At 42.5% G+C, this 24,135-nt stretch overlaps 1 protein-coding gene across 1 annotated transcript in view; it reads right to left on the reverse strand.

Moving 5' to 3' along the window:
- Positions 1-24,135, reverse strand: part of LOC307044614 (voltage-dependent N-type calcium channel subunit alpha-1B-like) — a 576,385-nt gene that overhangs the window by 117,375 nt on the left and 434,875 nt on the right. Inside the window, exons 29-42 of the mRNA XM_079689925.1 lie at positions 23,278-23,438; positions 23,010-23,147; positions 20,157-20,358; positions 19,477-19,641; positions 18,654-18,764; positions 18,491-18,574; positions 15,634-15,750; positions 15,142-15,207; positions 14,941-15,032; positions 9,603-9,753; positions 9,088-9,215; positions 7,839-7,935; positions 5,351-5,456; positions 4,808-4,915 (exon numbers count right to left, since the gene is read on the reverse strand). Coding sequence (XP_079546051.1) covers positions 4,808-4,915; positions 5,351-5,456; positions 7,839-7,935; positions 9,088-9,215; positions 9,603-9,753; positions 14,941-15,032; positions 15,142-15,207; positions 15,634-15,750; positions 18,491-18,574; positions 18,654-18,764; positions 19,477-19,641; positions 20,157-20,358; positions 23,010-23,147; positions 23,278-23,438 — 1,726 coding nt within the window. The remainder of the gene's footprint in view (positions 1-4,807; positions 4,916-5,350; positions 5,457-7,838; positions 7,936-9,087; positions 9,216-9,602; positions 9,754-14,940; positions 15,033-15,141; positions 15,208-15,633; positions 15,751-18,490; positions 18,575-18,653; positions 18,765-19,476; positions 19,642-20,156; positions 20,359-23,009; positions 23,148-23,277; positions 23,439-24,135) is intronic.

Raw genomic sequence — 24,135 nt, forward strand, 5'->3', positions numbered from 1 at the left:
ACACAGTATGTCTGGTCTACGTGAATGACATACTCCATCACTTTTCTCAGCCTTGTTGCTAACACTCTGGAAAGCAGCTTGTAGTCAGTACAGAGTAGAGACACAGGACGCCAGTTCTTAATCTCCTGCAGGTCTCCTTTCTTAGGGAGGAGAGTGAGCACAGCTCTCCTGCAACTCAGAGGCAACCTCCCGTTACTAAGACTGTCTCTGAGCACACTCAGCAGGTCGTCACCTATAACCGGCCAGAGAGCCTTATAGAACTCTGCAGGCAGGCCGTCTATGCCAGGAGCCTTTCCACTCTGCATGCTCTGCAGGGCCTCCTGCAGCTCCTGGGCAGAGAGCTCCGCCTCCAGCTCAGCATGGTCCTCCTCAGGGACGTTAGGAAGGCCCTCATAGAACGTCTGCGCCACCTCTGGCTCGGCCTGGAACTCTGTTTTGTAGAGTTCTTTGTAGAACTCCACAGCACACTGACGAATGCCGGCGGACTCCTGAAGCAGCTGCCCAGCATTGGATCGCAGGGAGTGCATCAGCCTCCTCTGACCATTCTTACGCTCTAGACCAAAGAAAAAGTGAGAGGGAGCATCCATTTTAACGATGTTCTGAAACCGGGATCCGACCAGAGCACCCTGAGCAGAAAACCCCAGCAGGTCAGACAGAGCTGAGTTTTTACTTTTGAAAACTTCTACATGTTCTCGCTCTCCTGTGGAGTCTGCCAATACCTGCAGCTCCACCACTTCTCTCTCCAGAGCTCCCAGAGATCTAGCCATGTCCTTTGTGACATTGAAAGTGTACTGTAGGCAAAGCTGCTTGATTTTCACTTTACCTACATCCCACCACTGCTGAAGAGAATTGTAATCACTCTTAGATAAACGGTAGTTTTCCCAAAATAATTTAAAAACATTTTTAAAATGGTTGTCGGCCAACAGAGAAGCATTAAAGTGCCAATACGCACTATTACACTTATCATGATTAATAAAAACTGAGACTTGTACGAGGGTATGGTCAGAGATTCCCACTGGACTGATGGAGCAGCTTCTGCTTACATTAATGTGATGATTAAAAACATAGACACGATCCAGCCTAGCTAGAGACAACAGGTTATCCCTAGAGTGCACCCACGTGTACTGCCGCTGGCCCGGGTGGAAGTGCCTCCAAACATCACAAAGCTCAATGCTTTCTGTTAATCTTATTAAGGCACTCTTCGAGGCAGCATGCGGTTCCTGGTGGTTCCTATCCAGCACAGGGTTCTCTGTGCAGTTGAAGTCACCCCCCAGGAACAGATAGTGAGGAGTATCACAGGTGCTAAGAGTGTGTTTCAGTTTCTCAAAAAACAAAAGCTTCTCTGCGCCCACACTGGGAGCATAAATATTTATAAAACATATTTTAACTTTTTCAAATTCAGCATTTATTTTGAGCAAGTGTCCTGGGATGACCTCATCGACCGTACAGGAGAAGGGTGTAAAGCCCCTCGCAAAGAGAATGGCAACCCCTCCACTATTGCTGCGCTTATGGCTGAAGAAGCTTCCCCACCCCATTCCGTCCTCCAGTCACTCTCGTTCTCAGCAGTACTGTGAGTTTCCTGGAGAAACGTCACATTTAAACTCTTGTTTCCTAATAAAATAAATAAAAGTGCTCTCTTAGCATCCCCTCGAGCACCGTTAATGTTTAAAGAGCCCATCTTTATGTCACTCAGTAGGAAATTATAGTTGCATCCTAACAAAATCAAAAACCTGGCTGAAGAAAAATAAAAAATAAAAAATAAAACCAAGATGTACTTATTCATCTTTCTTTGCAGTTTCCTCTCTAATCCTCTGAAGTATCTTCTTTAACCGAGCCTTCTCTGGGCCGCTGAAGAAAGGTTCCCCTAAGGCTTCTTTGCGCCTCATGAGAACCCTGGCAGAATTGTGAAAGATCTGCAAATCAGTAAAAAAATCATCTAATTTCACCCCCCTCCACCCCTTAGTTTCCGCCAGAAAGGATCTGATCCTCTGGAAAGAGTACTCCTCTTCCTTTGCTACCTCAACGATGTCAAAGAATGAGTCACTGTCACTGTCCTCTGAGTTCTCTGAGACTCCCTCTGGCTGAGAGGAGGAACACAGCGACTCCTTCTTTGACACCTTCCCTTTTTGAGCCACACTTCCTTTGCTCACTTGTTCGTTTTTCCTTTTAACAGGTAACCTTAGCAAATCCTCATCCATTACCACATCCTCTAGAACAGACTCAGCCACTCTGGCTGCAGTGTGCTCACTATCTGCTTTCTGTGTGACCTGAGTGTCTGTGTGTGTGATACTGTGTGTACCGGCTGCCTGTGTGCTTTCTATGCGTGAAACCGTTGGCTCTGCCACGGACCGACTGACCTGCGGTTCCACCACCGGCGTTTCCGCCGCTGGCGCGGGCCCGGCCGTGGACAAAGTAACCCGCAGCGGCGGCCCAGCCGTGGACAAAAGGACCTGCAGCGGCTCCGAAGCGGGCGCTGACCCTAGCACCGGCGGCCCGGACCCCAGCACCGGCAGCCCGGCCGTGGAAAAGGCAACCGGTAGCGGCTCCGCCGCGGGCACCGTCGGGCCGGCTGCGAGCGCGGACGCCACGGGCGCGTCACCCGCCCTCTCCGGGCACGCGCAGATCAGGTGTCCTTCCGCTCCACAACCATAACATCTCAAAATGTCAGACGTAACATGGACAGTATACACAAAATCATCAATTTTAAACTTGAGAGCCAGATTAAGTTCCCCTTCATCCTTCTTCAGGACCATAAGCACCTGTCTTCTAAAAGACACAACGTGCTTGAGGTGCGGGGATTTACAGCCCAGGGGGATCAACTTAATGGGAGACGCAAGCTGCCCGTGTCGAGCCAGCTCTCTCTCCAACAACTCGTTTTTCAGAAGCGGGGGTACATTAGAGATGATTACTTTTTTAGCTGGAGTGACAAGGGGTAGCAAGGGTAACACCGTCCCTTTAATCACTAGCCCGCTCTCCACCAGCTGGTTAGCTTTCTCCGTGCAGTCTAAAAAAATAACCACTGCACTGTTCATGCGGGAGGCAGATTTAACTCTGCCATATCCCACCACAGCCCCCACAGCCAGACCACACTCCTCCACCGACACACCGACAGGTGGAGAGAGCTTGATGGCGTGTTGGCGAGTCAGCTTCTCTAAACCAGCGCAGCTGCCAAGGAACGCCATGCCGGGCGGCGTGACTGCAGCTGCAGCCGCTAGACAAACAATTAGACAAACAATTCACCAGTGAAACCAAACAACACCACCAAAAAACACCAAAGTCGGTGAAATGATGCACAAAGACATAAACTATCACCCAGAGAAAAGTGAAATTTTAACAATGGTTTGAAAAGTTGTAAACTTTAAATGATCGCTCTCCGCTATACTCACCGGTCCACTCACAATCAGAGAGAGAGAGAGAGATCCCGGTAAAGCTCTCGAATTTCTGGGTTGAATGAGTTGAATGAATTGATATGTGTTTGTGAGTATTAGTACCCGCCACCTGTGAGGATCTTCCACCGAATTCATGCGGAATACAGGTATGTGTTTGTGAATGTTAGTACCCGCCATCTGTCGGAATATAGGTATGTGTTTGTGAATGTTAGCTCCCGCCACCTGTCGGAATATAGGTATGTGTTTGTGAATGTTAGCTCCCGCCACCTGTCGGAATATAGGTATGTGTTTGTGAATGTTATATCCCGCCACCCGTCTGAATATAGGTATGGAATTGATTTGGTGAATGAAAATTTGAATGTGCTTTTTATTATCACTGGTCATTTATGAGGAAATGCCTTGGGCAGTTGAAGTTACAATTGAGTGTAATAAATGTAAAACTGTGACTTAGGGTTGCACATTAGAGCATGTTAATATGATTATAATGTTGTAAAGAGAGAAGGTAAAAACCCTGTATTAGATTGGACCTATTTTTCTTCAAATAAACTGATCCCACCTTTTGGATTCGGACAACTTAAAAGAGATCTGCGCTATCCTCTTCTGCTTCAAAGGTAAGATTGCACCCTGCCACACTCACACTTAGGTAGGGCCACACCTCATTTACTGATATCAAAATCCTTCGGGATCGCTTAAACAGATTTAGCGGGCCGTCTGAATTGAAACAGCAGTTCATTGAACCTGGTTCTTCGGGGAGTTAATAGAGGTGAGATCTTGCTGACGTTGGTGGATCTGAGCCAAGCAGTAAATTTACATAGACTAAATAACTTCTGTTAGGTCAATTAGTAGGTCAGAGTAATTTCCCGGAATAAATTATCAGCCCTCCCGACTCTAACAGGAGAGGAGAACAGGAGAGGAGAGGAGAACAGGGGAGGAGAGGAGAGGACTAAATAATCAAAATGAGAGAGAAAATGTGCTGAGTCATTCCTTACTCCACAATTCATTTCTATTTACCCTGTGCTCTCCCTAGTGGTTTACATAAGATAAAGGAAAGTATTACTCTGTACAGTGAGTGGTTTGATTAATTCACAGAAAGCAATTCAAATAGACTTTTAGGGGAAACAACGCATTGACATAACTTTAGGGAAATTGATCTGTGTGTGAGTTTGTTGCAGAACACTTCTTACCAAAAGGTGGATGCAAAACGGCAGAGTAAGTTGTGTCTACAGACATGCACTCTTACACACTAACATCTATAAAACATATAATAGTTAAAATACACTTACACATTTAGTTACTTTAATTAAAAACTGACTTTAGCCTATATTTGAAACAATGTGTCTCCCACCAGATCACTGCCTTCAGGTTGGAACAAGGAGAGTATGTGAGGGTTCAGAATGTGATGTTGGTGAAAGGCTTACCTGTGTGTGGGGTCACCAGCAGATCCATGGTCTTCTGAGAGAGGCTGGGCCACACTGTGGACAGCTCCTTCTTTAACTCAGCGTCAGAGAGTCGCTGGGCTACCATGCCTGGAGATACACAGAGACACACTTTTAACGTTTTAATTCAAACACATATATCAACTGCCAGCCACAGCACAGTATAGGCTACAGTGTTGCAATAAAAAAGGGAGGGAAGGAGAAACAGAAAAAATGATCATATTCCAACTACCGTACATTTAAGAAACAGATCATGGAAAGCACTTAATGCGTTCCTGAGATCTGAAATTAGAAATCTCCATCAGAAGTGCAGATAGATGCAGTGAAGGCAGGAAACAAGACCCAGATATGCTCAGGCACACGCAGCCTTCCAATGAGTGCAAATGGAGGTCACATTTACTTATTTCCACACCAAAAAAAGTGAAACGTTGACTTTAATCAAATGTAGGTTAGTTAAAAGCAATAATAATATTATTGCTTAACTAACCTAATGACACACATGATAGTGTGGTGTGGTTTTCTAACCTGAGGCCAGTTTGATCTCCAGGGCAGTGCGGATGAGGGCCATCAGGGTGGAGGTGAAGTGGACGCTGTTGTCCTCGGCGATGGGCATGTTCATTTTGACAAGACGCTGAGGAGAGGAGACGAGTTGTGACAGAGAGACTTTAGATGACTGAGTGATAGCAGACAGCCCCAGCAGAACATACAGCTCACCCAGAGAAAGCAGTCTGTGTGCTGCTGCCCTTCAATACCCGCCATGGATTCAATCTGTTAGCATGAAGTACCTTAAAGGTGACTTGCTAAATGTTGTTATTATGTGTACAAGATTGGCAATAGATAAAACGTTACTGAGACAGCACACAAAAGGCCTTCTCCACAAGAACGTACAGAGTTGACAAACTAGACATTCACATTCACTGCTATTTGCTACAGTATGCACTACGCTGCAAGTCAAAGTGCACTGGTGCAAGACTGATATTGACCGAAATAAAGGTGAGAGTAGGCATGTAACGCATAACCATGAAGTTGCCTGGACAGTCGCAGGAGCTCGACTCTGGTTGCTATCCTAGCAGTCATCAACTTGGAGTTGAGATGGTTGAGTATGCTCTACATGTACCGTGGCACAGTATGCTACATAAAGAGTGTATATTCCACCAAGCCTGGGCAGCCTTAGAAGCAATACTTTGTTTGTATAGGACTTATGCACCACAAGACGCATACACAATGCTATTGGATTGTTTGTTAGAGTTGAGCTCCCCTGGACACAAAAAGCATTCACCTACATGTGTTATTAGTGGCAGTGCAGAGAGTAAGACAGACCATAGTCAGAAAGAGATGGGGGTGGAGAGCTGAGGAGCATGCACACACTCACTCTCACACACACACACCCACACACACACACACACACACACACACACACACACACACACACACACACACACACACACACACACACACACACACACACACACAGACACACTCGCAAATATGCATGTGGTCTGTCCTTCACCTTAATGCACAAACAACTACATGCTGCACAATCAATTATACAGACAGGAGAACAGTTAGTAATGTACTATGCTGCAGGTGTTTAACATTTAAAGCAATTGAGAAGCAATATTTGATTTAAATACCAATCATTTTTAAAGCCTCATAGACGATATGCAAAAATGGGGTCAAGAAGATCAACATGCATTATCAGCTGGTGCAATGTCAATCAACATGGCAGATTTCAACAAAACATGTGGAAGTTTGTTTTATTTACAGTTTAAAAGGGTCAAAACGACTAGACCGGTTATATTATATTGAGTTGTTAATATATTCCACATTAAACTTAATGTTTACTACCATTTTTAAAACCTAGATAATTCTCTAACATTAATCAATATTGCATTTAATCTGGGTGCCTGTGTGGCGTCACACCCTCTAGCATGCAGCGTTTAATTGTCTGCCAGAAGTTTTAAGCCACAATTGTTGGATACACATAGTTTTTAACTGTAAAATAACAGTACAGGATTTGAGTCATCAGACATCTGGAAAGAGTGATATTAAACGTGAAACTGACTCTGTGGGCAAGGAACACTGAAGGAATCCTGACCAGGAAAAGCAAATAAATATTCCCATAATCCCATGCTCCTCACTACTGTGCCATTATTGTTTTGACTTGGAATGAAAGTCTGGTTGTAAAACTCAATTCAACTCAACTCAAACTCAAGTATAAAGAGGGGGCTCCAGCAACTGAAACCTGATCTAAAAAAAAGCAATTGTCTCTAAAGTTCTAATGGGATCTGGGCACATTAGGGGTCGATGGAGATTGCTCCTTATTCGAGCCAGACTCAAGTGGATATTTGACAAATTGTAGTGTTTGGCCCTTCTGCATAAGCCATCCAGATACAGATCCCACCAACTGCTTTATCAGGTGGAAATGCCATCCTAATCAATATTTATCTTAAAATAAATACACACGCACAGACAAACACACACAAATATTTCCAACAGTGACTGAGATGAGATGAGAGAAAAAGGGGATGGGCAGCGAAGACAGAATCATAAAGTGAGAAGCACATAGTATTACTCCCACAGAAAAGCAACAGAAGCTACACAAACACTAACCTGCAAGAGCTCACGCACACACACAGCCTCACAGTAACACACACACACACACCCACACACAATGCTCCACAGAGTCAAACCGGGGTGTACCATTCAAAGGAAATAATAATATTACAACAAAAGGGAGAAAGAATCCTGCATAATTAAGTATAGGTATGTTGATTAAAATAACTGTATGTCTTAAGCTCTGTTATCATTGGAGATGGGTCTTAGCCCACAGGAAGAAAGAGTACAGACAGTAAAGATGAGGTAGGGGCTTACACCAAAATATCAGCGCACTAGCAAAACAAAGTGAAGAGAGGAGGGAACACTGCAGAGCACAGACGTTGGCTTGAGTTCACGCCAATGAGAGAAAGACTGTGGAGCACAGGAGAGAAGATGGAGGAGGGTGAGGGTCTACCTTGTAGGCGACTCTTGGCGGACATTTCTTTCCCAAACCTAACGGCGGGGACATGTGGAGCAGCATCTGATACATATCGAGATACTTGATACGGCCACTTGACAGGGTAGGAAATCAGAAATAAACAAAACGCAAACAGAGAAGGATGGGGAGTTAGAGAAGGAGGTGAGGAACCAAGGAAGAAGAACAAAAGAACAGGAGAATAATGGAAAGGAGAAACAGAAATCTGTGTTAGTAGATTTCCTAGGGTGAGATGGAAGGTGGATGTCATCCTTGGCCGTGGTGGCGGGGCACAGGGATGCATCGCTGTGGAGCTCAGGATCCCTGACAGGAAACATGGAGTGGTAAAGAGTGAGTTTGGTGGGAAAGGGGAGGGGGGAAAGAAGAAGGGAGGATGGGTTTACCCAACACAAAGAATGCTGATAGGAGGGAAGAGAAATGACAGCATTGTCACGGGATGTCTGCCTCAGCATGCCAGCAGACATTCCACTGGAACCAGGGTGCACGGAGACAAAGGTTGCAATGCCAGCACAAGATAGGTCTGAGGCAGAGACGTCTCCATCAAAATATGAAATCCTTCATCAGGCTTTGGACCTTATTCGTATTTTTTAAGATTGAGTCAAGTCTTTTTTCATATAACAAACATGCCTCAATGTTTTACACGTTGTATACACATGTCCTGAAACTAGTGATCAGTACTTTGATGCTGATTATTACAATGTGTGTGCTGTATACTGTAACTTTGCTGTGGCTTTGAAAGCTTTGTTTCCACTCCGGCATCACCAACCAAAGCCAGTCAGTTTGAAGTGGCGGGTGCTTGTGTAAAGGTGATTTCATTGGTGCACAGCCATTCAGTTTAAAGTGTCTTGGCATAGAAGTACACAAAGCACCCTAGTGACAGAAATGTCAGGTATTTGCAAACCTTGTATGCTACCCTATTAGGGCAGTTCTTCCCTAAGCCAAGGGGGGGTGAGATAATTCGTAACAAATTGTACATATCCTTATAGGAAATCCGTCCGCTGTGGAGAAGAACAAGCACATAAATAAACAAACGTTCAAGACAGCAGTAAATCAATAATCATCGGGCTGACTGCATACAACAAGCTATAGGAACAAGGCTTCTGCATAAGGCCACATTTAGTAACCTTGGTAACAAAGGGGGAAAGATAGGAGTAAAGTTAGGGTATCTGTTCCCCCCACTCTACTTTGTATGCTACTCTCGGGGGCCCAGAGGGAGACGTGAACATACCATGCAGCCGGGTCGTACTCGACCCACACCCGGATGAACTCATCGAGGTGATGAGGCCCCAGGATGGAGGAGTCTCTGGTTAGGTACTCAAAGTTATCCATTATCACAGCCACAAACAGGTTCAGCATCTGCAAAACACAAAGCACAGTTACTCCTGTGTTCGACCAGGTAACAGCAGCATCTGAAACCAGCAGTATATTTCAACAATTTCCTCATGTCTTTGTGTGTAAGTGACTAAAGACAACAACCACCCTGCTCTGTCAGTATATAAACTATGTCAATAAAGAGGAACGGCTCCAAAGAAGGGATTCTGATACAGATAGGTCACTTTAACAGAAACTGAATGAACTGATTAAATAAGCAATCAACCTCGTCATCACGCTAGTTCTTGAAGAATAAGAATCAGGTTTAAAACCTAAGTAGATTTATTGACCTAGGGATGAAATCAATGTGAGCTTCCTGCAAAGCCAACATGTCACATCTGAATGTAATGCTCTGGCAGACTTCAGACTAACCAGGAAGGAGCAGAGAAAGATGAAGGAGACAAAGTAGAAGTAAGCAAAATCACTGCCGCACTCTTTCCCCTGGGAGCCGGATCGCTCGTCACAGACTCGGTGACTCAGACATGACAACATGATCTCTTGCCAGGCCTCACCAGTTGCACTCCTGATAGAACAGAGGCAGAGAGAGAGACAGACTATACCTGAAGAGAAATACATGGCTGGCAGCATTTTTTATCAGCTCCAGCTCCACGGATATTAAACAGACATTATAACGTAGAATGAGCAGTAGTTCAAATTCAGAATCAGAATCGTTATTCCTTTAATAGTTACACAGCCAAACAAGTACACAACCATGGCTACAAAATGTGTAGCAGCAATTTAAGTAAAACTAAGTGACATAAATAGCATATTAAGTATTGTGAAAAAGTTTGAGGACATTTATGAAAGATGTATTTTTCACATAAAGTGATTATAGCACCAGTATAATTGCAAATACACTACCAGTCAAAAGTTTGGACACACCTTCAAATTCAAAGTTTTTTATCTATTTTAATTTGTTCTACTTTGTAGATTAATACTGAAGACATCAAAAATATGAAAGAACACATTGAATCATCCAGTTAACAAAAAAGTGTCAACAAATCCAGAATATGATTTTTATTTTAGATTCTTCAAAGGTAGCCCCGTTCAGCTTTGCACTCTTGGCTACTCTCAATCAGCTTCATGAGGTCGTCTCCTGGAATGGTTTTCAGTTGATACGTGTGCCTTGTCAAGAGTCATTTGTGGAATTACTTGCCTTCTGAATGTGTTTGAGACCATCAGTTGTGTTATGCAGAGGTAGGGTTAGTGCACAGTGGAAAGCCCTATTTGACTGCTGTTGTAATCTATATTATGGCAAGAACCACTCAACTCAGTAAAGAGAAACGACCGTCCATCATCACTTTAAGAAATGAAGGCCAGTCGATCCAGAAAATGTCAAGAACTTTGAATGTTTCCTCAAGTGCAGTTGCAAAAATCATCGAATGCTATGATGAAACTGGCTCTCATGAGGACCCCCCCAGGAAAGGAAGAGCCAGAGTTACCTCTGCTGCAGAGGATAAATACATCAGAGTTACCAGCCTCAGAAACTGCAAATTAAAGCACCTCACATTAGAGCCCACATAAATGATCACAGAGCTCAAGTAGCAGGTAATCTCAACATCCACTGTTTAGACCCTCCAGAAAAACGCGATTTTGTGATCGCAGAATTTACCGCATAATCAGCAAAATGGCGCAGATTTTTAAAAGGCCGCATATTTATCAAAAGGCTGCATAATCCCCGCATTTTTCCACAAAAGTTGAGAAGAAAAAAAGTTAACTCGTCTTGACGTGACGTCATCAGCTCGCGCATCACAGAATGTAAACAACACTGTATAGAGTGAACGTGTGGAGCTCACACGGTAGAGAAAACACCAAGATGAAAAAATCTAATCCATCTCATTTACCGATGAACATTTCTACTAAAGACCGGGCAAAAAGTGGGGGGAAACTATTCTGCACCCCGTGCAACTGTGTGTTGGAGCATAAGAGAAAAACGACGGGGACGACCCACTTTGATTCATTCAAACATTCGAAAATGCTTTCTGCTGCTGCGGACAAGAAAGCCAAACAACTCACGTTCAGCGAGGCATCAACCTCCAAAACCCTTTCGAGGGCTACAAGAAACGAAGTGAGTAGCCTACAAGATTGAAGCTTGTCAGATAACGAACGAGTAAATGAAAACGGAATGAGGGGGAGAAGTGTGTGTGTGTGTGTGTGTGTGTGTGCGTGTGTGTGTGTGTGTGGGGGGTGTGTGTGTGTGTGTGTGTGTGAGATTAAAAAAGCACAATTGCTTTTACAATAAATAAACATTGAATGTGTTTAATTGAATAGTAAAGGGGTTTAACGTTAGTGGCAGTTTGTGTGTGAGAGAGAATAAATAAGACAGCCCAATATTTAAAAAAATGTTTATTCTTTTCCCCCGTATATTTAGCATATTCCGCAACTTTCCGCATATTTCGCAACTTCCCGCAATTTCACCGGATAAAATCATATAAAAACCCCGCATGTTTGATCGCATAATCAAGGATTTTAGCCCGCATAATCAAGGAATTTAGCCCGCATAATAAAGGATTTTTGCCCGCGTTTTTCTGGAGGGTCTAACTGTTCAGAGGAGAATGCGTGAATCAGGCCTTAATGGTCCAATCGCTACAAAGATCCATACTGAAGATGAACAGAAAGAATAAGAGAATTGTTTGGGCCAAGAAACACAAGGATTGGACAATAGACAGTGGAAATCTGTAATCTTACATGTACTTGGTCTGATTGGTCCAAATTTGCGATTTTTGGTTCCAACCTCCGTGTCTTTCTGAGACGCTTTCTGGTGACACTGTTGGTGATTTATTCAAGACTCAAGGCACACTTAACCAGCATGGGTACCACAGCATTCTGCAGTAGCCAGCAAAATATAAATCATATTCTGGATTTGTTCACACTTTTTTGTTTACTAGATAATAATATGTGTTATTTTATAGTTTTGAAGTATACATCTACAATGAAGAAACATTTGAAATAAATGAATAACTTTGAATTTCAAGGTGTTTCCAAACTTTTGACTGGTAGCCTACTGGTACTATTGTACATCGCATGTTTATTGCACAAGATCTTGACAGTCAGTTTTGTCAAATTGGCTTCAACTAGCCATTGCATTAAAGCCACAAGATTAAAATGTTCACTTCTTACCTATGAGTGGATCAGTAGTGATAATCTCATTATCACTATACACACTGTATATGGGTAAAAGTCTTTATACTCGGTCGTACATATTTTACATAGTTGATTCTTAACTACCGTATTTTCCGGACTATAAGTCGCTCCTGAGTATAAGTCGCATCAGCCAATAAATGCGTCGTGAAGAGGAAAAAAACGTATATAGGTCGCACCGGACTATAAGTCGTATTTATTCAGATATTTATTTTCAAATCCAAGCCAATAACAGACATTTACGGTAAACTGGAAAGGGAAGTTATTAACTACACAGGTCCGGTATGTTAACGCAACACATACCTTCTACCTGGAGGCTGGCTCTGCGAGTCGGGCTAGGGTGGCATGCTTCTACCCCTTGACGCGCTCCGACGGAGGACTGCTGGGACAGACGGGGCATCTCGGACGCACCCACTGAGCATTCGGCCGCTGGGCTGGTAGGGGTGGACCCTGCGCCGCACCGGACACAAGACGGCGGGCTAACAACAGACGGCTAACAAGCTAACAAGACGGCTAACAACAGATGGCTAACAAGCAGCTAACCCGGAAGAACCGTCCGCTCTCTTCTTCGTTTTTTTCAGTGGTACAGGAGCAGCATATAGTTGTCACAAGCCGAGAGCGCACTCTCACGGCTGTAGACAGTTCTTGTCAAAAAGTATGAATTCGCATTTATTCAGACATTTATTTCACACTTAACAATTTAACACAAACGGTTATTCAGTTAATTTAACACAGAACAGGCTGAATGTCCGGTATGTTACCGGTAATTTAACACAAACAGTTATTCAGTTAATTTAACACAGAACAGGCTGAATGTCCGGTATGTTAACGTAACATATGTACAGTTATTCAGCTACACAATAGCATAAGGAACATCGCTGGGAGGCTGAAAAAAAGAGGCTAAATTAACACGACGAGCCAAGTCTCGGTAAGCAAGTTAACGAAGCTCCCGATCTCATTCCACTTCACTGAATCCATTGAATTCTTCATTCTCGGTGTCGCTGCGGAACAACTCCGCCAACTCCGGAGGAAGACGAAGCACTGTCTCCTCTTCTGCGGGGCTGTCGTCAGACGCAGCATTATTTCCCGTTATCCCAGCCTTTCTGAATCCGGACAGTATGGTTTCGGTTGTCACAGAAGTCCATGCTTTGTCGATCCATCCAAGGACTTGCTGGAAAGTTGCATGGCGCATCCTTCCCGTTGCCGTGAAGCTGTGCTCTCCATCCACCATCCACTCCTCCCACAGGCGACGCAAGACAGCCTTGAAGCTCCGGTTCACGGAGATGTCGAGTGGCTGGAGTACTTTTGTTAAGCCTCCAGGGATGATGACAGGTATGGAGTTGCAAGCTTTTATTTTATCTTTGAACAGTTGCGTTATGTGCGCTCGCATACTGTCCATCACAAGCAGGGCTTTGCGTGTTTTAAAGAAGCCGTCGGGACGCTTAGTGTAGCACTTTGTAAGCCAAACATTCATCATTTCTGTATCCATCCATCCTTTTTCATTCACGGCCACGGCAATTGTGGGGGGGAAGTCGTCTTTTGGCATGGTTTTGCGCTTGAAAATGACCATCGGTGGTAATTTCGATCCGTCTCCACAACATGCAAGCACCACGGTGAAGTGTGATTTCTCATGACCAGTTGTCACTATATTCACACTTTTCTGCCCTTTCTCTGCGACACTTCGGCCCATGGGGATGTCAAACGTGAGGGGGACTTCATCCATGTTTATAATGTGATCCGGTGACACGTTGTGTTCAGTCACCTGCTTTGCAACAAACTCACGGAAACTGTCGATCTTGGCCTGAAAATCTGCTGGCAGTTTCTGACATACAGTTGTCCGTGCTCTGATAGAGAGCCGGTTCCGTTGCATGAAACGGTAACACCAGGACGGCCCGCCTCTGAAGTCGTTTATATTCATGTCTTTGGCAACTGCCAGGGCGTGGAGACGTACATGCACCGTTGACATGCCTCTCCCGGCAGCACGTTGCTCTAAAACCCATCTATATAGTCGTTCCTCCAGCTCTGGCCATCTCGCCCTCAGCCCGCGATTCGCTTTTTTTGTTTTTTTCATGGCGGCAAGAGCAACCTCTGCTTTTCTCCAGTCTCTCACAAGTTTCTCGTTGACTCCAAACTTTCTCTCTGCTGCTCTATTGCCGTTTTCGGATGCATATTTCACAACCTGCAGTTTGTAATCTGCAGCATACGATTTTCTTTTTGGAGGCATTTCGATTTTGTTCAGTCTTTCTTTTCTTTTAATGTTAATGTTATTTTTTTCGGTGGTACAGGGGCAGCATATAGTTGTCACAAGCCTAGAGCGCCCTCTGGTGGCTGTAGACGGTTCATGTCAGTCAGCATGAATTGACATTTAAAACATATATACGTCGCTCCTGACTATAAGTCGCAGGACCAGCCAAACTAGGAAAAAAAGTGCGACTTATAGTCCGGAAAATACGGTAAGTATATTTTGCAGAAAGTGCAAGTGTAAATGTCTTCATAAACTGTCCATAAGTGTAAAAGTTATCCAAAGTGCTTGTGATATATACGTCAATTATAATAAAGCTTGTTATACCTGAACAGCAGCATGAGAGCTTGGAGAAAAGTGCGGAAGTTGTTGTGGTGATTAATAGCTGTGTCCTCATTCATCGCAATGTTGCCAAACACCTACAGCAGAGACAGTGAGGGAAATGGATATACTGTGTTCCTTTTTTTTATTAGGAATGGTAAACCACAACATGAATATCATGACCTCCGCGAGCACAGCATCACCCACCTGCATCCCAATGATGGCATAGATGAAGAACAGCATAGCAATCAGAAGGCAAACATAAGGCAGGGCCTGGGGGAAAGAAAACAGGAAACAGGAAAACAAGAACACATTTACACATTCCAGACAGGAATCTTTGAGTGCAGTAAAAGAAGACAAATTGCTTTACTATCCCTCCATTATTATTTCACAAACACACATAGGCCTGACAAACACATATGTCCACCCTGTCTCTTAAAAACAATGTTCCCATACAGCAAATATGCATTCTCAAATGTGTTCCTAAAGAAAGAGAACTTAAAAAATAAGTCAATGTTGACTTTTGGTTTTACATGAGACATGAACAGTGAAAATGTCCTGTGTTTGTTTGACCCATCCACCAACCCTGTTCTTACCTCCTTCAAACGACGACCCACACTTTGATATTAAATGTATTTTACTTATGTATTTTTCCTCATGTGAGTGTGTGAGTGTGTAAAAGTGCAGGTGTGTGAGCACCTTGAAGGACTGGACAAAGGTCCAGAGCAGGATGCGGATGGTGTAGCCCTGTCTCAGCAGCTTGATGAGCCGGGCTGCTCTGAACAATCTCAGGAAGCTCAGGTTCAGCAGCCTGTCCTGTTAGAAAGACGACATCAAACCATTATCAACCACATACTAGGATCCCTCACTGAACACAGCCTTACTAGCGCTTATTAAAGTCACCTCAGCTGGTTATCTGTTCAGTTATTACTCTATACATACTCTAACTATGATTCTACAATATTCTGTGTCATGGGTTGAGAAAGCCTTCTCAATTTACCAATCCTGACTCTCTATTTTCCAGGAGCTGATATAAATCTGTATCATGGCCCAGAGATCACTCCTTAAAGCCCCTGTCACACTGTCCCGAACTTGACACCTGATGGACACACGATTAAGGAAATGTTCAAATTCGGCTCTGATCGTAACAACATCGGGCCATTCGTGAGGGCATCTTAAGCCATCGTATGACTGCTGGTGGAGTTTCTCAGGCTCCGGCAGCAACTTTGTGAGCGGCAACTTCGTAAGGCACTCGTGAGGGCATCTTGTCAAATCGTGAGAGCATCTTGTTATCATCGGTGCCATCGGGCATTCGCCCTCACTCTGATCGGGGCGAATGCCCGATGGCACCGATGATAAAAAGATGCTCTCACGATGGCCTTACGAAGGGCAAAATTGACACACGAATTCAACACGAAAATGAACCTTCGCAAGGTCTTTCGAAATCTTTTTGGCATGCCAAAGATTTTGCCACCGCTCACGAAGTTGCTGCCGATGGCTTAAGATGCCCTCACGAATGTCCCAATGTTGTTACGATCAGAGCTGAATTTGAACATTTTCTTTATCGTGTGTCCATCGGGTTGTTTTATTGCACAACAAAATCATGTAAACATATTATGTAAATAAGCCAATTTTTGTTCTGTGAAACTGAAAAGGATATAATATATTATTTTGAAGGCAAGTTGACAGGAAGTTGTTGTTGCTATGGAAACAACATTACGGAGAAAACTTAATATCTTCTACATATAAAGACGGATAAAGTAAAGAACAAATTCTGAAAATATCAGTACAGTATCCTAACATACAATTCACACATAATCGTTTTTGTTACTTTCGTTACAGTTGTATGTCTTAAATGTAATGTAAATGTTGCCTTTGTGTGTGGTTCGGGGCCATCTTCGTGCAAAATTCACAATTCCATATTCGTGTGTCCATCGGGTGTCAATTTCAGGACAGTGTGACAGGGGCTAAAAGACATTTCAATGTACGTGATTGGAAATAAAATCTTCTATTCTTTTAAGTTTAAGATTTCGCTTGATGTTACTCCCTTGTAATATCACAAAAGAAACAGTCTGTGGAAACAAAAAGGGATTTCTTACCAAACTTTGTGAGTCTTTCCTTTATTGTAAAACAGGGCAGACATAAATCTACACTACACACAGAGCACATCTGATGTTCTATTCATCTAACTGGACACTCAACGATATGAGGATAAACAAACCATCTCCTGCTTTGGGCCTCAAGGTGCATTTGAACATCAGAAGCTGGAGGAGCTTTGTCCATTCTGAGAAAGTAACCCCTCTGATGTCATCAGCAATTCATGATAAGAAAGACAGGTTTGCAAGACACCTTTTTATCTTTGCAATGATGGCTTGACAAAATATATTAATAAGTCAATTCACTTCCTGATGTAAAAAGACTGACACAATGGGGAATAAAGCCCCCTCAGGCATGGCATCTGGGGATTTTCCCTGTCAACAGATATTAGTTAAAAATGCACCTGCAGTGTCTACATTTCATATGTTTAAAGGCTATCTTCTCAAAAAGTCTGAATTCTCTGCTTCAGTAGCACTTACTGTTGTAGTCCAATCACTATCTATATTCTGATGGTTTACACAGAGAGATTTGTTCATGTATCATTCATAGCCTGATCTATAGATCATATCATATCTTGTTTATATATTAAATAAGAAAGAAGGCAAGCTAAAGAGCAGGCAAAGTCACTCACCGTAGTCTAGTGATTTGGGACCAGGGCATGGCATCACCAGGGAGGACAGTTGACAAGATGGAAACGTAGAGCGAGAGAGAGAGAGAGAGCGAAAGAGAGATACAGACAGACAGACAGACAGACAGACAGACAGACAGACAGACAGAGGGATAAAACAGAGAGAGCGAGAGATAACAGAGGGAGGTGAGGAGAGAGGACGGAGAGGCGGGAGAACAGGAACAGTCATATTGCCCAACATAAACTGATACAGCTCACCAAATACACACATGTAAATCAGTCAAAAGCTACTTCACAGTACACACATGTATGCAGGTCCACAGAGTGTCTGGAAAGATATCAAGGCTGTCAAAAAACAAAGGGCATTCATGTGACAGCAACTAAAGCAACCGACCATTGCTCCCAAGGCCTGATAGCTCTGATTACACACCGCACTGAAACAAACACTCCACAAGAGAAGGATTGTGACTTTCCTGATCCAATATTCATATTATTTTCCTTGCACTGCCCAACTCTGCTTCTTGTTGTCCTCCCCAGATGTTTTATCCTGCACATAAACAAACCCCTCAGGCATAAACTATACCAACTCAACCGATAAAGTGCCTAGCCAATCAGAGGCTATAGGGACTTTGTAGGGTGGCATTTTTCCTATTATGTAATTCGCCTTAATATGAAAAAACTTCAGTCAATTTGCATAATAACAAGTCACTACTGTTTGTTGGACTAGTGTGTTTTTGGAGCAATGGGTCTTTGGAACAATAGGCATCTGTTTTCTGGATAACGGGCTGCTGAACAAACAGGATTTCTTTCTAATTATTGGGCTGCTCTTACATTGATTTCAGTCACCAGGATGTCAGTGATGCTGCCCAACACTGTGACAAAGTCAAACATGTTCCAGGCATCCTTTAGGTAGTTCTGAGAAGCAAAAGTTGAAAATCATTAGTTGTGATTCATTACTCAGAGTTTGTAACGTTGTTTCATTGATATTACCCACCAATGGACCAAAAGCAATGATCTTGAGGATACACTCCAGAGAAAAGAGAGTGGTGAAGACGATGTTGAGGTTCTTTAGCATCGCTTCATAAAAGTCTGGAGCTCCATGGAACTGAAAGACAACGTCATATAAAGTTATCTTGCTGACATGTTGGAGTAATATATTTTATTTATTGTTTTGGCATTTTGGAAAACTCTTATTTGATGTGAACCGGTACTTTGAGAGGTGCCGGTTCACGTCGTAGGCACTGCAATGGTGCCCTTGAGCAAGGTAATGAACACCACACTGATCCCAGTTCCCTCACTGAAAAACCTAAATGTAGACTTTAATGAAATGTATTATGTCAACAGAGTTTTGAAAGCAATAATATAATATTTAAACAAAACATATTAGGTTCAACTTAATATTATTGCTTTCAACTAACCTAATACAGTTATGCAAAATGTGTTGACAGAATACATTTAATTGAAGTCATTGTTTCAGTTTGTTCAGTGCATACTGTATGAAGCTACAGAAAGCATGTGGATGGCCATCATCTCATTCTAGGTTTTAAACATGTTTTTACCTTTATACAGAGCTTGGCTAGCTGTTTCCACCAGGCTTTATGCTAATGAAATAGCTTCTGGCAATTGCTTCATATTTACTGTGCAGACGTGGGAAAGGTATCAGGGAACAAACTTAGCATATGTCTCAAAGCGTCAAGATGTTACTTTCACGAGCTACTGAATCCAGGACTGACTCCATATAACATTCAAAAAGGCCTAACAAACAACATACATTTAGCATTATGTTGGTTAAAAATATCCAACTCATAAGTTCTTACCTTCATCATAAGCACCACAGTGTTGAGGGCAATCATGATCATGATGGAGTACTCAAATGGAGGTGAGACCACAAACTTCCACATCCTGTACTGGAAGGATTGCATGTTCTGGGGCATGTAGCGGGTCAGAGGTTTGGCATTTATGGCAAAGTCAATACAAGCCCTCTGGAACAGAAAGCACAGCTCTGCTTCACTGTCTGTGTGCAAACCCCAGTCTTGGTTGATTACCAATAAGCGAACAAACATTCTAGTCCCAGCTGCTTTTTTTTTTCAATTCACAAAATGTAACGAGAATTTCTTAAATGGCTTTATCAATGTGTTTTCACTGTGCTGTGCTAAAGTAAATGTGCTCACTGTCAACATTTAAAAATGAGGTAATTCTACATTATCTCTAATACAGACACTTATCACACCTCCATAAAACCAATAAGCAAAACCTTTGTCTGCAAAAATGTTTAAGACATGTTGGTTGTGCCTCAGTATATATGAGCTCCTCAGGCTTCTTTATCACAAGCCTTTCTTCAATGTTTTAAGAAAATCTGTTCATAACATTTGAGAATATCCAGCAAAAAAAAAGGCGAAATTAGGTAAACCTGATGATGGAGATAGTGATTACAGTAGTGTGCGCGGGATTCAGACTGGATTCAGACTGTCCAGATGACATCGTCTTTCTGCTTTACCTCATTCTTTTCCAAGCTGCACTCAGACATGGCCTTGTCTCCCTGCTCCTGGAAGGTGATGATGATCAGAGCAACGAAGATGTTGACAAAAAAGAAAGGGAAGACCACGAAATACACCACATAGAAGATGGACATTTCTATCCTGTAGCCTGGACTGGGGCCCTTGTCTTCAAAGGTAGCGTCCACAGAATGCTTCAAGACCCTGTAAGAGAGGAGAGCACACACACCAGGGAATGAGACAGAGTGACACACAGCCTGCAGGGTTATTCTCCAAGGTAGGAATACCCTAACAAAACTAGAACTATATCTGTCATTTTGTAACCGCACATGTAAATGATTAATGATTCGTCTTGCCAGTCATGTGCAATATTTACATATTTTCTTCTCTGAATGTTATTTTAATGGGGCTTTGGCCACAATATGTTTTAGGTTTAATGCAGCTGTTGCACAGTAGCTCCCTGGGACAAAAAAGTACCTAATCTTATCATTTCTAAGTTTCCGCTCATTGTTTTTGATCTTTAGGCTCCCAGCATTAATGCTAACATTAGCATTGCTTCCATGAGCAGCGGCAGGAAGCTGTTCTAAACTAAAAAGATTTGGCTTTAAAAACGAAATATTTGAAGAACTTTAAAATAATAATTAACCTGCAACTTGTCAAATAAAAATAAAAGCACATCCCCTGTCGCCATAGTAACTTCTGCCTCGATGCAAATGGTGAAAGAGGACAGGGAGCTGCCGAGTGTAGCCACTGAAGGTGGACTGACCTTTAACCCTGTGAAGCCCAAATATAGAAAAACATTAGAATTTTTGTTTTGACCTTTCAGATGTTGTTGTAGGGAGCCTCTGGGGCAGAAATAAAAGCGTTTTCAAATTGTTTACGTTTTGGTAAGTTTTTAGGGAAATGTTGTAATATTGCAACGTTGGCGGGAGGAGAATTTTCTGTATTTCTACTCACATTGTCTGAATAAATATATTGAACAACTAAGGGTTCATTTGCAGGATTGATTGCTTACTTAGCCCTATATCAGTATATAGCATGAATAATAATCACACATCTGTCATATTTGTTATGAATAGTCATTTATTAAATATGAATACAATGGTAGTCCCAAAAACAGTTCCTGTCGTCAGAAAAGCACCAGACGGACGTCACACTTGCTGCATTGCGTCTTTGTGTAAAATTACATCCTCTGTGATATCTGGACCAGACAAATCAGTATTGGGACTGATAAAATATTTTTTCAGCCAGCGATACCTGTCACAGGGCTTGGTGTGTTTATTTGGTTGGGGCTCGATGTCCACATAATCACTGGCTAGTTGGGTTGTTGGTTTTCTTTGTCCACTTGTCCACAGGCATCTACCTCTTCTTCACTCATAGCAGTGTCACTGCCCTCTGATTCCATCTCAAAATCACTTTCTCCTTTTTGGATGGCATCACATCCTGCACACTGAATCGAGGACCTCTCTTTGCTGGTGGCATTCTGAAATGGAAAAATGAATTAATAAATATGCATCAATAACACATATGCTTATCATATTGTAATAGATTACCTGAAGGAATAGATAGGGTGGTGGGACAAGTGTTCATCTGTCTGGCTTAGCCTATTATCATAATAAAAGGAATACCTACACCGACACATGCAGGTAAACCAGTTCAACAAGTCACACAATGCTGTCTGGCTAATGATAACAAGCTAATTATCATACTAAAAGGGATACATCCAAGTGTCCCAACACTTCTCATAAAGAACTGTTTCTGCCAGAACCAGAGTTAAATGTATTTTTGTAACTCATTAACTGATAAGATACAAGTAGAGTTTAAAATATTGCTACAGATATAATTTCACATACTGCTATCAGAAATAATGTATTAATTTATTCAGTTCTGGTCTTAATTCAACATCTTAACAGAGGCCACATTTAGAACTTAGTTATAGTGAATTATCAAAGACATTATATTTCTATTAGTGTTTTATTTCCATATGTGAACAGAAGGGCAATGTCCATGTGTAAGGTGCACATGCTATTTTGACTACCACACTGACCCAGGTATGTACTAATATTGCAACAATAATCACACAAAAAAATATTTGAGGCATTTTACTTACTTGAATCTGAAAAATCCAGTCCAATAAAACAAAGAGATGTTGCTCGTTTGAAGATTCAGAAGTTGTGTGAGTGTATGGCCAGAGGGCAGGACCTACAAAATGGCAGCCCACTGCTCCTAACACTAGGATGGGTCAAAGGCAAAGAAACCATTTTGTTACATAGTACCTACTGTATACTACGTAATGACAATAAGTTGAATCTTCAATCTTCAATAAACACATTTAATACACAATAGCATTGTGAGGCTGAACAAAAGGACCTTTTGACTATGTAAATGCAGTCTTTTAAAAAAGCAAAACATTTACTGACTTTTTTAGGATAGCTTAAAGTGATGTTGGAAAATTACAACCGTGGGCCTTACAGGGTTAAAAGGCAATATGTAAGATATGGCCTGAATTAAAGTTTAAATATTCACAAAATAAATTAACATTATCAACATGTGAAGAGGTTACAGTTTTACGAAATAGACGTCTATGTATTGTGGTCGAGAGGAGTCTACTAGATTTAAAATGCTAGCCCGTCCTGTGTGTAACACCCCATGTCCTCTAGAGGCGACAGCGAGTCTCTGTAGAGCCAGTCTGCCCTCAGTCCAGAGGGAGAAGAAGAACAGCTTGTCAGTAACCAATTTTTTTTTATTGAATCAAAAGTGGCAGACACGAGTAAACAACGAGAAGAGGGTTAGGGTTAGATAATCTGGGAGAAGACAAAGCGTCAACCTAAAGGAATGAATCGAGCTGCACCTACGTTGGCCAGCCCTCCCCAGTGGAGACAGTGAAGAGGGTCAGGAAGGCCCACAGCACATTGTCATAATGGAACTCATACTTCCTCCACTCCCTGGGCATCGCCGCCACCTCCTCTGTGTCATAGTCCAGGAACTGTCCTCTGGAAGACATAAAGTCATAAATAACACTGAGTGGGGTTAGTAAGGAACAGGGTCAGCACAAATGCTACAATATTGACAATTTCAATGTTTCTGAGATAAGGAATGAGGAGGAGGGGATTGTAGACCGACTTGCAGTCTTTCTCCAGGCCCTTGGACTCGTCTGTGCAGAAGAAGAATTTCCCTTTGAACAGTTGAACTGCGATGACGGCAAAGATGAACATGAAGAGGATGTAAACAATGAGGATGTTCAGCACGTTCTTCAAAGAATTGACTACACAGTCGAACACCGCCTGAGGACACACAGAAGCAAACACACTATTTGTTTAGGAGATAAGGTAGAACATCATTTCTGAATATACAGGACTTTCTCATTATTATTACATATACATCCAGTATTGTGCAGGCACTGCTACTCTGTTGTTTGCCTTTCACACAATTTCCTCTTCTTTGCTAAAAACAGCAGCAGCCTGCTGTAGACAAAATTAGACCCTCCAGAAAAACGCGGGCAAAAATCCTTGATTATGCGGGCTAAATTCCTTGATTATGCGGGCTAAATTCCTTGATTATGCGGGCTTAAATCCTTAATTATGCGATTAAACATGCAGGGTTTTTATGTGATTTTATGCGGTGAAATTGCGAGAAGTTGCGAAATATGCGGAAAGTTGCGAAATATGCTAAATAAAAAAGAATAACAATTTTTTTAAATATTGGGCTGTCTTATTTATTCTCTCTCACACAAAACCCGCCACTAACGTTAAAACCCTTTACTATTCAATTAAACACATTCAATGTTTATCTATTGTAAAAGCAATTGGGCTATTTTAATCTCACACACACACACACACACACCCCCCCCCCCACACACTTCTCCGCCTCATTCTGTTTTCATTTACTCGTTCGTTATCTGACCAGCTTCAATCTTGTAGACTACTCACTTCGTTTCTTGTAGCCCTCAAAAGGGTTTTGGAGGTTGATGCCTTGGTGAAC

Source organism: Notothenia rossii, assembly GCF_949606895.1.
Source record: "Notothenia rossii genome assembly, chromosome: 6".
NCBI classification, from domain to species: domain Eukaryota; kingdom Metazoa; phylum Chordata; class Actinopteri; order Perciformes; family Nototheniidae; genus Notothenia; species Notothenia rossii.